Source organism: Cibotium barometz, chromosome 7 (assembly GCF_041138505.1).
Source record: "Cibotium barometz isolate CiBa-2024 chromosome 7, ASM4113850v1, whole genome shotgun sequence".
Lineage (NCBI taxonomy): Eukaryota > Viridiplantae > Streptophyta > Polypodiopsida > Cyatheales > Cibotiaceae > Cibotium > Cibotium barometz.
Genome location: NC_141052.1, coordinates 43,098,287 through 43,111,929, shown reverse-complemented (window position 1 = coordinate 43,111,929; position 13,643 = coordinate 43,098,287). Strand labels below are relative to the sequence as shown.

At 39.8% G+C, this 13,643-nt stretch overlaps 1 protein-coding gene across 2 annotated transcripts; it reads right to left on the bottom strand.

The window, feature by feature from the left end:
• Positions 1-8,018: 8,018 nt before the first annotated feature.
• LOC147637043 (pentatricopeptide repeat-containing protein At4g13650-like) lies at positions 8,019-12,300 on the bottom strand. 2 transcript variants are annotated; one of them, XM_086800661.1, is made up of 2 exons: positions 11,961-12,300; positions 8,019-11,615 (listed from the first exon to the last, which is right to left on the bottom strand). In XM_086800661.1, the coding sequence occupies exon 2, from the start codon at positions 11,611-11,613 to the stop codon at positions 9,154-9,156; it is 2,460 nt and encodes an 819-aa protein (XP_086656787.1). In that variant the 5' UTR covers positions 11,614-11,615; positions 11,961-12,300; the 3' UTR covers positions 8,019-9,153. The 2 variants fall into 2 exon arrangements, with proteins under 2 accessions (XP_086656787.1, XP_086656786.1); XM_086800660.1 differs by having other exon boundaries at positions 8,019-11,781; positions 11,961-12,255.
• Between the last annotated feature and the right edge of the window lie 1,343 nt (positions 12,301-13,643).

Below are 13,643 nucleotides of genomic sequence, written 5' to 3'. Positions count from 1 at the left end.
AGGATTCTTGATTAAATAATCTAAGGAGGCATATGTCAAAATTAGCCAACAAAAAGGACAATTGATAGTGATATCCAACCTTATGCCATGGAGGGATGAAGGTTTCTATTTTTGTAATTTTTGTAACAAGGTGAGAAAGGTGAGAGAGGATGATTCTTAATTTATAAAAGAGAGCCCTCCTCTCTCTTCCAAATCAATAAAAAAAGCCTCCACAATATAGCATTCTTGGGTCATTTTCCACTCTCTCATGATCTCTTATTCAAGAACTCTCTTTACATGGAATGGATTCTCATTTAGCATAAGCTCCTCATGCCTTACCAAATTGCGGACCTATTTATGATTCAAAGTAAGGGAATAAGGAGTTATTATCTTGGTAGGCCTATGACTTCTCAAAGTATCCCTTGTCTTATTGTTGCCCTCCTTTGGAGGTACTGATGGTGGTTAGCAATAGTGAACATCTAAAAAGACTTTGGGAACCATTGGAAAACGATTGGGTATTCACTAAAGCAATGTGAACCTTTGGTTGTTCACTGAGAAATGTGAACCCTTACCCTCTAGTTTGAATTTCTTAATGAGATGAATGGCAAGATAGATTGTTAAAATTGAAGTCTAATGCAAAGAGAGAGAAATACAATTTTGGCAATTCAACTCCCTACTTTCAACCTATAATTACTCTTTTATCAGGTATTCTTTTCTTAAAGTGTTTATGTAGCCAAAAGCTCTTTTAATTATCTTTCCATTTATGTCATTAACTTTTCAATCCCAAGCCTCCTTAATGGCCATAAATACTCTTTTCTTAAAGTGTTTACATAGCCAAAAGTTCTTTTAATTCTCTTTCCATTCATGTCATTAATTTTTTAATCCCAAGCTGGCCATAAATATGGGTAGTCGAGTCAAGTGTCCTTAGTGTGATGAGAACACAATAGGTGTGAACACCCTCTTATTTAGGGTCTCAAAAGATAAGGCCGTGGTGCCTATAAAAGCATTATATATGGTGGAAGTATTATGATAATATAGTCATTCTTATGTGGTGCAACTCTTATCTTTTGTGTGTTATCATAACTCGCTCTCTTTCTTGCCTACTCTATGTGTGTGAGTGTGCACGAGCGCGCAATCATTCTTGTGTGGTGCAACTCTTCTCTTTTGTGTGTTATCATAACTCCCTCTCTTTCTCGCCTATTGTGTGTGTGTGTGTGTGTGTGTGTGTGCGCGTGCGCGCGCGTGCACCATGGTCATGGTAGCTTGAGCTTCCATATAATCTCTCTGCTTACACTCTACTCTTGTGTGTGTGTGTGTTTGTACACCATGGTCATGGTAGGTATCATCTCTCTACTCCTACACACTTATCATATGGGTACCTTTCATCCTCCGTAGCTCTTCATGGGATACCCTAATTCTAACATGAGATTGAACCACATTTGTATTTTTAGGGTTTTCACATTTTTCTATTGGACTGCCAATAGCAACACCTCTCGTGCATTTTCCTATATAGCCGCCATCACCTATCTACGTTTTTCTCATGCATATGTGTGATTCTGTGATGTCCAATTCCACCATTCAACCCATTGTCCAACAACATTTATTTATTCATTGTCTCCATAGCTTTGAAACTCTCATCTGTACCACTTTCAATGGTCATGACACCATTATCCTTGAGAACTGATCGTGTGTTAAATTTTCATATGCCCTTCGAGGTCGTCTTCTTTTTTACCTTGGTTCTCGTTCATTAACCTTTTTAGGGGCTACTACAATCTTTGGGGATACTTACTTGAAGTTGAAGCTTGAGCTCTCTAGTTATTGGTAGTAGCCTTGGATGTTCCCTTGACTTTGTTACCCTCATCTTGGCTTAAAGCCTTGTGATGGCATTAAGCAGGACTATATGAATAAGTCATCCTTGTACACTCAATAAATTAGGACTTATTAGCATGGTATAACATATGCTTCTGTGCCACTAGGGCAATTGTTACTCGGTTGGGACACTCCTTATAAGCATGGTCAAATATGCACTTGTAGCATGTGCCTCCATAAGGAATTATGGTGGGATTGGGCATGAAATTTGGAGTGCTTAGAGAACTTGGCAGATTTGGAGAAGGATCTTTGTGAGGGCACACCACAATGTGGAGTGGGACTTTACATCAGAAGCATTGGTGGCCTTTGTACCATATTATTGAGGTCTCTCATGATGGTTTCCAATAGAGAGGCATAGTCTATGGCTGAAGCCTAATACTCATAAGGATCATACTATTGTTGCTCATATGGGTCTTGTTTTCTCACATAAGAATTATAGCTAAAATCATAGATCTCTTATTCCTAGGTCGCTGTCTTTGGCTGAAGTCTATTAAAAATACCTATAAGGATCATACTATTGTTTCTTGTATGTGTCTTGATACACATAAAACTCATAGCTAGAATCATAGATCTCTTATTCTTGGGTCTTTGTCTTTGAGCAAAGCAAAGTCATTGATGATGAGTAATATTACATTAGTGCAAATCTTGGGAAACCACTTGAGGTGGAAGTATCGGAGGTGGATAGTCAATCATTAGGGTCTATACATATTTCTTGGTAGGGGGTTTTAGTAGGCAAGCATAGAAGCTTGTGCCATTTGAGGAGTGATTAGTGGGGTTAGCAAGGCTAATGGTTGCCTTGGCATGGGAAGAATCTCTTGCGGTGTCGGAGTCCATCCTGCTGGGTTTCCTTGGTACTAACAATGAGCTGTGTGAGCTCTGTCATGGTTCCTAAGGCACATTAGTAATGAGCAAAAATTGTTATTGTCTAGGCCTCAGTATCTAACACCTCGTACTTGTATGATTCATTAGGGTAAACCACTTGAGGTGGAAGTATCGTCATTAGGGTCTATACATATTTCTTGGTAGGGGGTTTTAGTAGGCAGGCATAGAAGCTTGTGCCTTTTGAGGAGTGATTAGTGGGGTTAGCAAGGCTAATGGTTGCCTTGGCATGGGAAGAATCTCTTGCGGTGTCGGAGTCCATCCTGCTAGGTTTCCTTGGTACTAACAATGAGCTGTGTGAGCTCTGTCATGGTTCCTAAGGCACATTAGTAATGAGCAAAAATTGTTATTGTCTAGGCCTCAGTATCTAACACCTCGTACTAGTATGATTCAATGGAAAATTTCAAACCAAACCATATCTCTCCATGGAAATCGGTGTGGCTATCTTACTTAAACTGGCTAGTGGCTTTGCCCTAAGGTTGTGCTTTGGGGTTGGCCCTACCCCTATCTTTTGGTTTGAGTGAATGACTTCTACATCCTTGTTTTGGAGATTTTCTGCTAGGTTAATTGCCTCATGGCCGCAATGATGTAGTAGTGTCTAATGGTGCATCCCCTATCTCTAGGCTTGAGTGAATGACTTATATATCCTTGTCTTGGAGATTGTCTATTAGGTCAATTTCCTCATAGCCACAACACTCATCAAAGATGTAGTAGTGTCTAGACCTATAGAGATGGACATGAAGCCTCTTTCTCTTGATACCGATCATAAACTATTAATGAGCGATAAGTCATCTAGTCTATCATAGTAGGGGACCGCATCTCATGTGAAGATACTTGGTTCTAGCAATGTAGTCTTGCATTCTCTCCCTCCTCCTGCTTGAATAGGTCTATGTAATGGGGCCCACCTGGCTCCATTGGGTGAGAGTGTATGTCTCAAGACTTCATAGCACCGGGCTTTTAGAGACCTAAACCAGTGGCCTCTTTCCTCCTCAAGGAAAAATCTCAATGAATAGATTTTGGTCGGATCATCAATCCTTCCCATGGCCTTGCAAATTTGATCAAACATTTCTAGGTGTACTAAATGGAATCTCCAAATCCATCAAATTTAATCATCATCCAGATTGGCTTTATGTTTTCCAAACCTAAACCTTTAGGTGTTTAGTTTTCCAGATTGGCTTTATGTTTTCCAAACCTAAACCTTTAGGTGTTTTGTTTGTGACAACTCCCTTAGCCATTTAATGACATCCTAAGCATATTCTCTATATATTCACTGTACATATTCACGTGGTAGTGGAACGTAAGGGAGTAGTTATGCAAAACCCTTTGTTTTTTCAGAGTCCAAGATTTTTTGGCCCCATGGGTTCAAACTGTGTGATTTCCAATGGCCCTTATCCTACATTGGCATGTCTTTGAGATTGTAGGCTCATTGAGGGCACGTTATGTGAATGTTCTTGTGATCCCTTGGGTTTGAGGTACTCCTATTTATAATTGGCTCTTTTCCCTTCTGCATATTCCTCGTTCCTTATAGAAATAGAGAGGAATTGAAACTTGGTTCCGTGGTGGTGGGTGAAAAGCTTCTATAATGGGCTCATGTAGAAAGTGAGACTCCTAGTAGCACTTTCTATCCTTGATTTTGGGTGTTCTGTGAAATACTTGTCCCTAATGGTACATAAAAAGAGAGACATGTCTGGTTTGTTTTAATTATGGTTGTTGGAGGGGACTGTGTGGTCGTGGTGGTCAGCTTGGGATAAACCCATCTCAGGATCGACACCACATGTTGAAACAGTGGCATCTGACATGGTTTGAACACTACCTGAGGAAGTGAACCTTCATGTTCCTGGTCCTACTCTTGCTTCTTTATTGAAGCTCGATAGGGTGGGCTAGTGCTCTTTTCATGAAGTTTATAGAGCCAATTAATAAATCTGGGACTTAGAGGATCGTAGTGGCTCGTTTATTTAGGGATTTCACTATTTCTCTGCTCACTTCTATGTTTACTTGAAAATTTCTTCCCAAAGCTCCTTGCTTGAGGTGAATCCAAAGGAGTTTTACCTTCTTTAACAAGGGAGCACATGTGCTAGTCATTTGCTGCTAGGACTAAAGGTTGGGTGGGTTTGAGGAAGTGTGGTTTGATGCACTACAACCGACTCTATTTTTGTTTCCAACAAGTAGTCCAAATTTACATATCTCATTAACCATTTCAGTGGCTTAAGTAAAAGAGATATACCCTAATAGCTAGATGGACTATGAACGCTCTTGGCCTCAACAAAGGGTTTCACTTTGGTGAAATGGTCTAGTGCTTCTTGGAGCAGTTCTGAAATTGATTTCAAGCATATCTATTCTACTCAAGCTACCAAATAAATGAGGTGTTTTCTAGTTTAAGTTTTTTTAGTTTTTGAACCTTTTTTTTTTGCTAGGCTCATGTCTCTAGTTCATGCATATATAGACTTGTCTCCAAGATCACGTATGTAAGCTCACATATATATAGGCTCGTGTGTAGTCTCACGTTTGCAAGCTTACATATACACAAAATCTCACGCTGGTAGACACATCTTTTTTAATATATGAACTAGACTTATAGATTATTCTATAGAATAGGCCTACCTAGGTATGAACTTTTATGAAATAGGCATATGATAGATTTGGTGTGCAATTATCAGGCAATAGTTATTTTAATGGCCAAATAATTACAAAGGACAAGAATATCCTTGGGAATTATAGCTGGTATAGATTGTATGACAAGAAAATTCTTCAAGAACATAAGTACGTACAAGTCTTCACATATAAATATATACATAAACACATACATCACATATAAATATATACATAAACACCTACATATATTTTAATAAACATAAACACATACACACACTTAAATATAAATATAAATATATATTTCTAAATGTATAAAAGATATTATTTTACTTAAATATAAATATATACATGTATAGTATATTTTTAGATTGACAAACACACATAAACATATAAATATGAATAAATATTTATATGTATAAAATATATTTCTATTTGTATAAATGATATGTTTTTACATACACATAAATAAATAGACACTTAAATATAAATATATACATATATATATTTATCTATATAATATAAGATATAAAACATGTATGGTATATTTTTAGATAAACAAACATAAGCACACGCGCGCACACACACACACACTAATATAAAACACACACATAAATATAAATATGAAATATATTAATACGTATAAAAGGTATAAAGGTTTATAGATAAAATTATATTTTTACATTAAACACACACACACACACACACACACACACACACATAGATATGCATCCATACACACACACACACATAGATATGCATCCATACACACATACATACGCATGCATACACACACACACATAAACACACAGATAAACACATACATAAATATAAATATGAATATATGTTTTATGTATAAAAGATAAAGTTTTCAATTTCTATAAAATATATATTTTCACATAAACACACAAGTAAATACACACGTAAATATAAATATACATATATAAAACATGTAAAGTATATTTTTAGATAAGCATACACACACACACACACACACACACACACATAGAAAGAACACATATAAACACAGATAAGATATAAAATATAGAAACACACATATATAAAGATATAAGATATAAAGATAAACACACAGATTTATATGTATGTACATACATAAACATGCATAAACATACATAAATATAAATATACACACACACACACACACACACACATATATATATATAAAAACACACACACACACAAAAGGAATTCTATGCAAGCACAGAAGGCCAAAATATTATAAGGGCGGGCATAAACTGTGATATTGAACCACTTTTTTTGCACCACTTCTTGCAACAACAAAAAAAAAAAGGCAATCGAATATATACCTAGATGAATCCACGAACATGCCCAAATTCACCTTATAAGAATGTGCAATTTATAACCTCATGGTAGTCATCCACAAGACAATAAACCATCAACTCCATCATGCATAGTATGGACTGGATTCTACGACATCCCCACTAACGTCATCAGTGCCCAATAAAGGGTGTAGAACTTGGTTTCTGTCAGAGCTCCAGAGATATAGGGCAAACTTAGCCGTAATGAAGCCTGGCACTAAGGATCATAACAAATAGAAAGAATTATTACAACAAAAAGATAGTTGATAAGACATATGCACCACTAAAGATAGAAAGAATTATCACAATATCAACTAGTTGTAACTTGGACGAAAACTTCACAATGTGAAATTTGCATGTCCGATAATACAGCATAAAGATATACCTACATGAATCTAGAAACATGTCCAAATTCACCTTCTAAGAATGTGCAATTTATAACCTCATGGTAGTCATCCACAAGAAAATAAACCATCAACTCCATCATGCATAGTATAGACTGGATACTACGACATCCCCACTAATAGTGGGTGTAGAACTTGGTATCAATATATGCTCCCACACACACACACCCACCACACACGCGCACACGCACACATAAGAGCATACATTCATACAAAAGGCCTGTGTATTGAGTTTTTATCAGAGCTTTGGAGATATAGGGCAGACTCAGCCATAATGAAGCCTAGTGACTAAGAATTGATAGGGCATATGCACCACTAAAGATGGAAAGAACTAACACAATATCAACTGGCTGCAACTTGGACGAAAACTTCACAATGTGAAATTTGCATGTCCACTAATACAGCATAAAGATATACCTAGATGAATCCAAGAACATGCCCGAATTCGCCTTATAAGAATGTGCAATTTATAACCTCATGGTGGTCATCCACAAGACAATAGACCATCAACTCCATCATGCATAGTATGGACTGGATACGACATCCCCACTAACATCATCAATGCCCAATAGTGGGTGTAGAACTTGGTATCAATATATGCTCCCACACACACCCCCCACACACATAAGAGCATACATTCATACAGGTCTGTGTACTGAGTTGTTTGGAAATACTTCAAATGTTTATTTGCTTTTGTTGTCCCAACTTGAACTAAGAATGTCTACAAGACCCGTCTCCACCACTATATGCCAGATTGAGCAAGGAAGATCTCTAAGAGCCATATGTACTTTTCAAACAGCAATCAGTGTGTTGTTATTGCCAGGGAAACACAATCAACAATAGGCTCATTAATAAAGAAAGGAGGCAGGGATGCATGACGGAAGTAAAAAGGATTGCATGTTGTTGATGGTGCCTCACAAAGAAAGATTGCGGACGAAATTGAAGCTGAATGTTCATCTTTTCCAAAAGAACTCTCTTGCATTCCAGTGAGATGCAAACGTGGTTATGAGTATAGTACACATTGAAGTAGAAGAAAGCTTTAAAAAATCGGGAAAGTGAGCCAACGGCCCAGACAAGAAGAAAAAAGCTCAACTCCTTTGCAGCCAGCCTCTCATTGTACAACATGTGCACATGTGCCTGCTCATGATTATGTACAGTCCGTTTTATGGACAGCTGGCATCATCGTCGTGATGGCTGTATCACATTTGACATCATCTCACCATGAGGCACTATCCCATAAGTGCATGTCAAAAAAAGCCTGCTGTGATTCTTGTGAGCAATGACTGGGCCCAACCAGTCAGTGCTGGGTGCAGAATCAGAGGGATCATAGCTTCTCCATATAGAACTTAATCCCCATTGCTTTTATTTCCTTATCATTGCTTGTTTGACACTTGAGTCACGTGGTATGGGATGGTCCTCCCCTACCGCAAAGAGTGTTGTAAGAATATATAACATGACAGGAAGACACACTGACGCAAGCCACTTGATTCATTTCAGTGTAGTGCACAAAACTGATCATCAGTTCAACCCCTGCTTCTTTACACTAAAGATGGCATCCTCATGCTTTTGATTGATATCCTCATACTTTTGACCCCACCAAAGTCTTTCCTCCTGATCAGTGGATTCATGGGAAGTTAGTACCATCCTACAAACAATCTTCTCTTACCTGATCAGTAACCACTTGGCAAAGCCATTCTTCCCGGCAGCCTCTTGAACTCTGGCAAACTGCTCTTCCTAGCAGTCAGTCTCTTGCCACAACTACTCTTCCCTTTCATCTTCTAACTTTGGCACATGCTCTATCGCCTGTAGCTGCTGTAAATGACAATGCATCTGTGAATTGCAGCATCATCATCAAGCCTCTCTTGTAACAGCAATGCATCTCAGAAATTTGACATAAATAAAGCCACGTGGCATCTGGGAGGGGGGCAGTGGTGGAACAGGCATTGACCTTTGTCTCTCAGCTTTGAGCCAATGTATCATGAAAAATCACACCGAAACCTCCAGATTGGTCTCCAACCATGTTCCTGCTAAGCTTACTTCCAGTTCTTATTCTACCAATTGTCTTTCTGTCTAGAGTTCTTCACCTGATTTGCCTAACCCCAAAACCCAGCATCAGCATACATGTTGTACATCAAAATATATGCAGCATCCTGCTTGGGTTGTAGGTGCACCACATGGTCAAACACCTGCCTTCCCAGCTCCACATTGCCTTGATTTCGACATGCACCTAGCAAGGATAACCAAACGGGTAGATCAAGATGTAGGGGAATTCTTGAGAACACGTTTTTCACCCATATGATGTCTCCTGCACGCCCAAGGAGGTCTACCAAACTGGCATAATGCTCAAGTTCAGGGTGTATGCCATAATGTTGGGTCATATATTCAAAATATTCAACACCTTTATCTACAAGACCAGCATGATTACAAGCAGAAAGGATTGATATGAAGGCAACTCCGTCTGGTTTGATACCTGCCAACTGCATTTTCTCAAAGATCTCGAAGCTTGCCAAATAGTTTCCTCCTCGGGCATAGCCAGCAATCAATGCACTCCATGACACCGTGTCACCACAAGTCAAAGCATCGCATACTGCCTGAGCATCCACAATGCTTGGACAACTCCCATATGCATGAATAAGAGTGCCTCCTATGAGAGGACTCATCTCATAACCAGCAGAGACAATTGCAAAATGAATATGCCTACATATCTCCAGGCTTCCAGTCTCAGCCAAGGCTTGCAGGAAACAGACAAGGATAACAACATCCATAATCACACCTTCCCCTTGCATTTTCTTGTACAGCTGTAAAGCCTTCTTTCCTTGCCCCTGCTCAACATAGGCTGAGAGCATTGCAGTCCATGACACAACATCGTGCTGGTGGGACAACCTACTAAACACATTCTCTGCTTCAACAATGCATCCACAACTGCCATACATGCTTACCAAGCTGCTAGCCATAAAGGCATCTAATTCAAAACCCTTTTTCATGGCATCAGCATGTAGTGCCTGACCAATATCCAAAGCCATCACTTTTATCATTTTCTTTTCCATAAAAGTGTTTTCCTTCTCTACTAGCATGGAACATGCTTGAAGGGCCATCAATAAGGCTCGCTTGCATTGACTCTCCAATCCACCTTGCATTTGTTTAAACAATTGTAAAGCTTTCTCTCCTTGCCCTTGCTCAACATATGCTGAGAGCAGTGCATTCCATGACACAAGATTATCGTGACTCAAACAGCAGAACACATTCTCTGCATTTGAAATGCTCCTACATTTGCCATACATACTTACAAGGGTCGTACCAACAAAGGCATCTGAGTCGATTCCCTTTTTCCGAGCATCAGCATGTAGTGCCTGGCCGATTTGAAAAGATTTCACCTTCATCAACCGTCCTTCAACAACAACACCTTCTTCCCTCTCTGCAAATGCGCAACATGCTTGAAGGGCACTCACAAAGGTCCACTTGTTTGGAATCACCCTCTCCTCTTGCATTTGTCTGTACAAGCTTAAAGCCTTTCCTGCTTCACCACACTCAGCATACGCTGATAACATCACAGTCCACGACACAACTGTGCGCTTGGATAACCCAGCAAAAACGCTCTCTGCTTCCAGAATGCACCCACATTTTCCATATAGATTCATAAGGGTGTTCCCAACCAAAGCACTTGAGTCTGAGCTCTTCATCTGGGCATCAACCTGCAGTGCTTGGCCAATTTCACAAGCCATCCCTTTGGTCAATTGCCATTCCTCTACCATGTCCTCATTGTCCTCTACAAGTGCACAGCATGCTTGAATGACAATCACAAGTGTCAACTCACATGGACTAATGCCTTCACCTTGTATATGCTTGTACAACTGTAAAGCCTTCTCTCCTTGACCATGTTCTAAATACACTGACAAAATTGCATTCCATGACACAATATTGCAAAGATGTGACCAAACAAAAATATTCTCTGCTTCAGCAGTACTCCCACACTTCCCATACATGGTCATCAGGCTGTTGCATACAAAAGAATCTGAATCAAAGCCCATCTTCCTGGCATCAGCATGTAAAGCATGGCCAATCTCCAGAGACATCACTTTGATATATTGTCCTTCTACTAAAACAGGGCTTTCGTTTTCTGCCAGCATGCAGCATGCTTGAAGGGTATTTACAAAGCTCCTTTCATTCAAACTCACCCCTTCCCGTTGCATTTGCATGTAAAGCAATAAAGCCTTCTCTCCTTCACTGACCTCAACATATGCTGAGATCATCGCGTTCCACAACACAACAGCAGGATGGAACAAACTACCAAACACATTCTCTGCTTCTGCAATCCTCCCACACTTGCCATACATACTAACAAGGGTACTACACACAAATACATTGGAATCAAAACCCTTCAACCACACCTCAGAATGTAATGTCTTGCCACTCTCCACGTCAGCTATGCTACCACAAGCTTTGAGTAAGCTTACAAAGGAGTACTCATCTGGCTCCACGCCTTCTTGTAGCATACATTTATACATCTTCAAGGCTTCTTCGCCTTTTCCAGAGGCAGTGTATCCAGAAATCATGGCTGTCCAAGAAAAAACAGTTCGATGTGGTAACGTGTTAAATAACTGAAGAGCCTCTCCAAAGTTACCGCCCTTAGCAAGGGTGCTCACCAAGTTCTCACCATGAGAGCTGGTGGACTTCAGCTCATGGCCATGCACTCCCTTGGCCTGAATCAAGGCTTGGCAAGCCTTGAGGAGACAAGGATACAAAGATTCAGAAGAGCCTGCTGTTGATGAACATCCAGGCATGACACCTAACCCTACCCCTAAACGTAGCGGGAAGCCCTAACTCTGGTTAATTAACAACGCTAATTCATTACCTAATTCTAGTTTATCATAAAACAGAGAAGAAAAGAAGAAAGGCTCACCTGTGCAGGCCTGTACAGATAGAGAGGCTTGTTAGTGTCTGCGCGCAGATGGCTGCTCTCGTAAGGCCTCTTCACTGAAGGACTTAAGGAGAGGTGTTGCTCAGTCTGATGAAGACCGCCTGGATCAAAGGTGATGCTCCGCTCGCTTCCACAATTGCCCCTCCACGTCGGCGAAGAACTGACGAGGCTCTCCATGGACAGCACAGACAGACTCTCTCTCATGTAGGTATCACTAATCTGGTGAATCAGAAAGCTGAGTTGGTTGCAGTCCACCCTTCTGTAGTGTGTGTGCGTGTGTGCGCGTATACATTTGTGTGCACGTGTATGTATGTATGCGTATGTCCATGTGTCTACATGTGACTCTTCTCACATAGACGCATATATGTGTGCGTCTCTCTCACATGCATTCTCTTTATGTCTTTGTCACGTGTCTTTCATACACTTACACATACGCATGCACATGCACTCTCTCTCTTTTCACACTTGTCTCGTATACATACACTCTCACATACATCGAAACATACACACACACATGCACGTGTGTGAATATGTGTACATATACATATGTGTGTGTGAATGTGTTTATATATAGATTTATGCTATATATTTTTACATTTCTTATCATATTATATATATATATAATATTATTATGTATATTTATATATTATATCATATTATTTATATATATATATATACTTATTTATTATATATCTTTATATTTTTGCATTACCCCTCCCCATACCCCCTTCTCTCTTTCCCCTATCCTAAATACTTGGCTCTCTTCCAACAACTACATGTCCGCTCTATTATACACACATATGTGTGTGTATAAATGTAAATAAACACACACACACACATTTAGTTTATATTTATATTGAAATATACTCTCTCTCTCTCTCTCTCAAATACACACACAGATAGCTTGTTGTTGCCCCTCAGTAGCATTTCAGAGGGGAAAAAATAGGGAGTATAGAAAATGTTTTACCAACCACACTAGCATCCCCTATCGCCTGCATTGAGAGATTCTTAAGAGCCTTCCCCCACCTTGTTTCTACATGCTTTGTGTTGGCGATGCTCGTTCACACTATGCGGTGACCCCATTGGCTGGGTCCCTGATCGTTGCTCGAATTGACTTCTTCAATGGCGATTCTAGGCCTTCCAGAGGTCTCCGTGGCCCCTCCTGTGAGTCTGGTGGTAGTGAGAGGCACCACCTCCTCTAGAACCGAGGTGGAGATCTTGGTGGCTACCCCATTGGGTGGCTCATCCATGAACTCAATAGATCTCGTTTATGGGGAGTTATCTTTCCCTCGCCACCCTTTGGGTTCATCCTTATTTTGTATTTTTACCTTCCAAGGAGATTAAGAGTGTCAGGTTAGCATTATTTGAGACCCTTGATTTTGAGGGAGGCCCTTTGTCATACATTCCTTCTAGATTTGGCTTCCCGACGGATTCCAAACATGGAGAGAAATGAGTTGACGTGGGTGTGTGTGTCATAGACGGTCAAAATCAAACTTATTAAGTACCATGCCTTCATACATCAGCTCAAAAGAAGAGTCAATGACCATAGTCAATGTGCCTTCAATGTGCCTTCAATAAGGCCAAAACGTAAAGAAGAAATGGGAGCCTCAAGAGCAATTTTCTCCACCCCTATGACTATCTCAATGGATGAATGGAAACTAGAAG

Excerpts from the sequence above, each read along its gene's own strand:
- LOC147637043 (XM_086800660.1), bottom strand. The coding sequence starts at position 12,182 with ATGAGAGAGAGTCTGTCTGTGCTGTCCATGGAGAGCCTCGTCAGTTCT. Across the intron at positions 11,782-11,960 it reads ATCTGTACAGGCCTGCACAG|GCTTGCCAAGCCTTGATTCA; the intron begins GTGAGCCTTTCT and ends TGTCTCCTCAAG.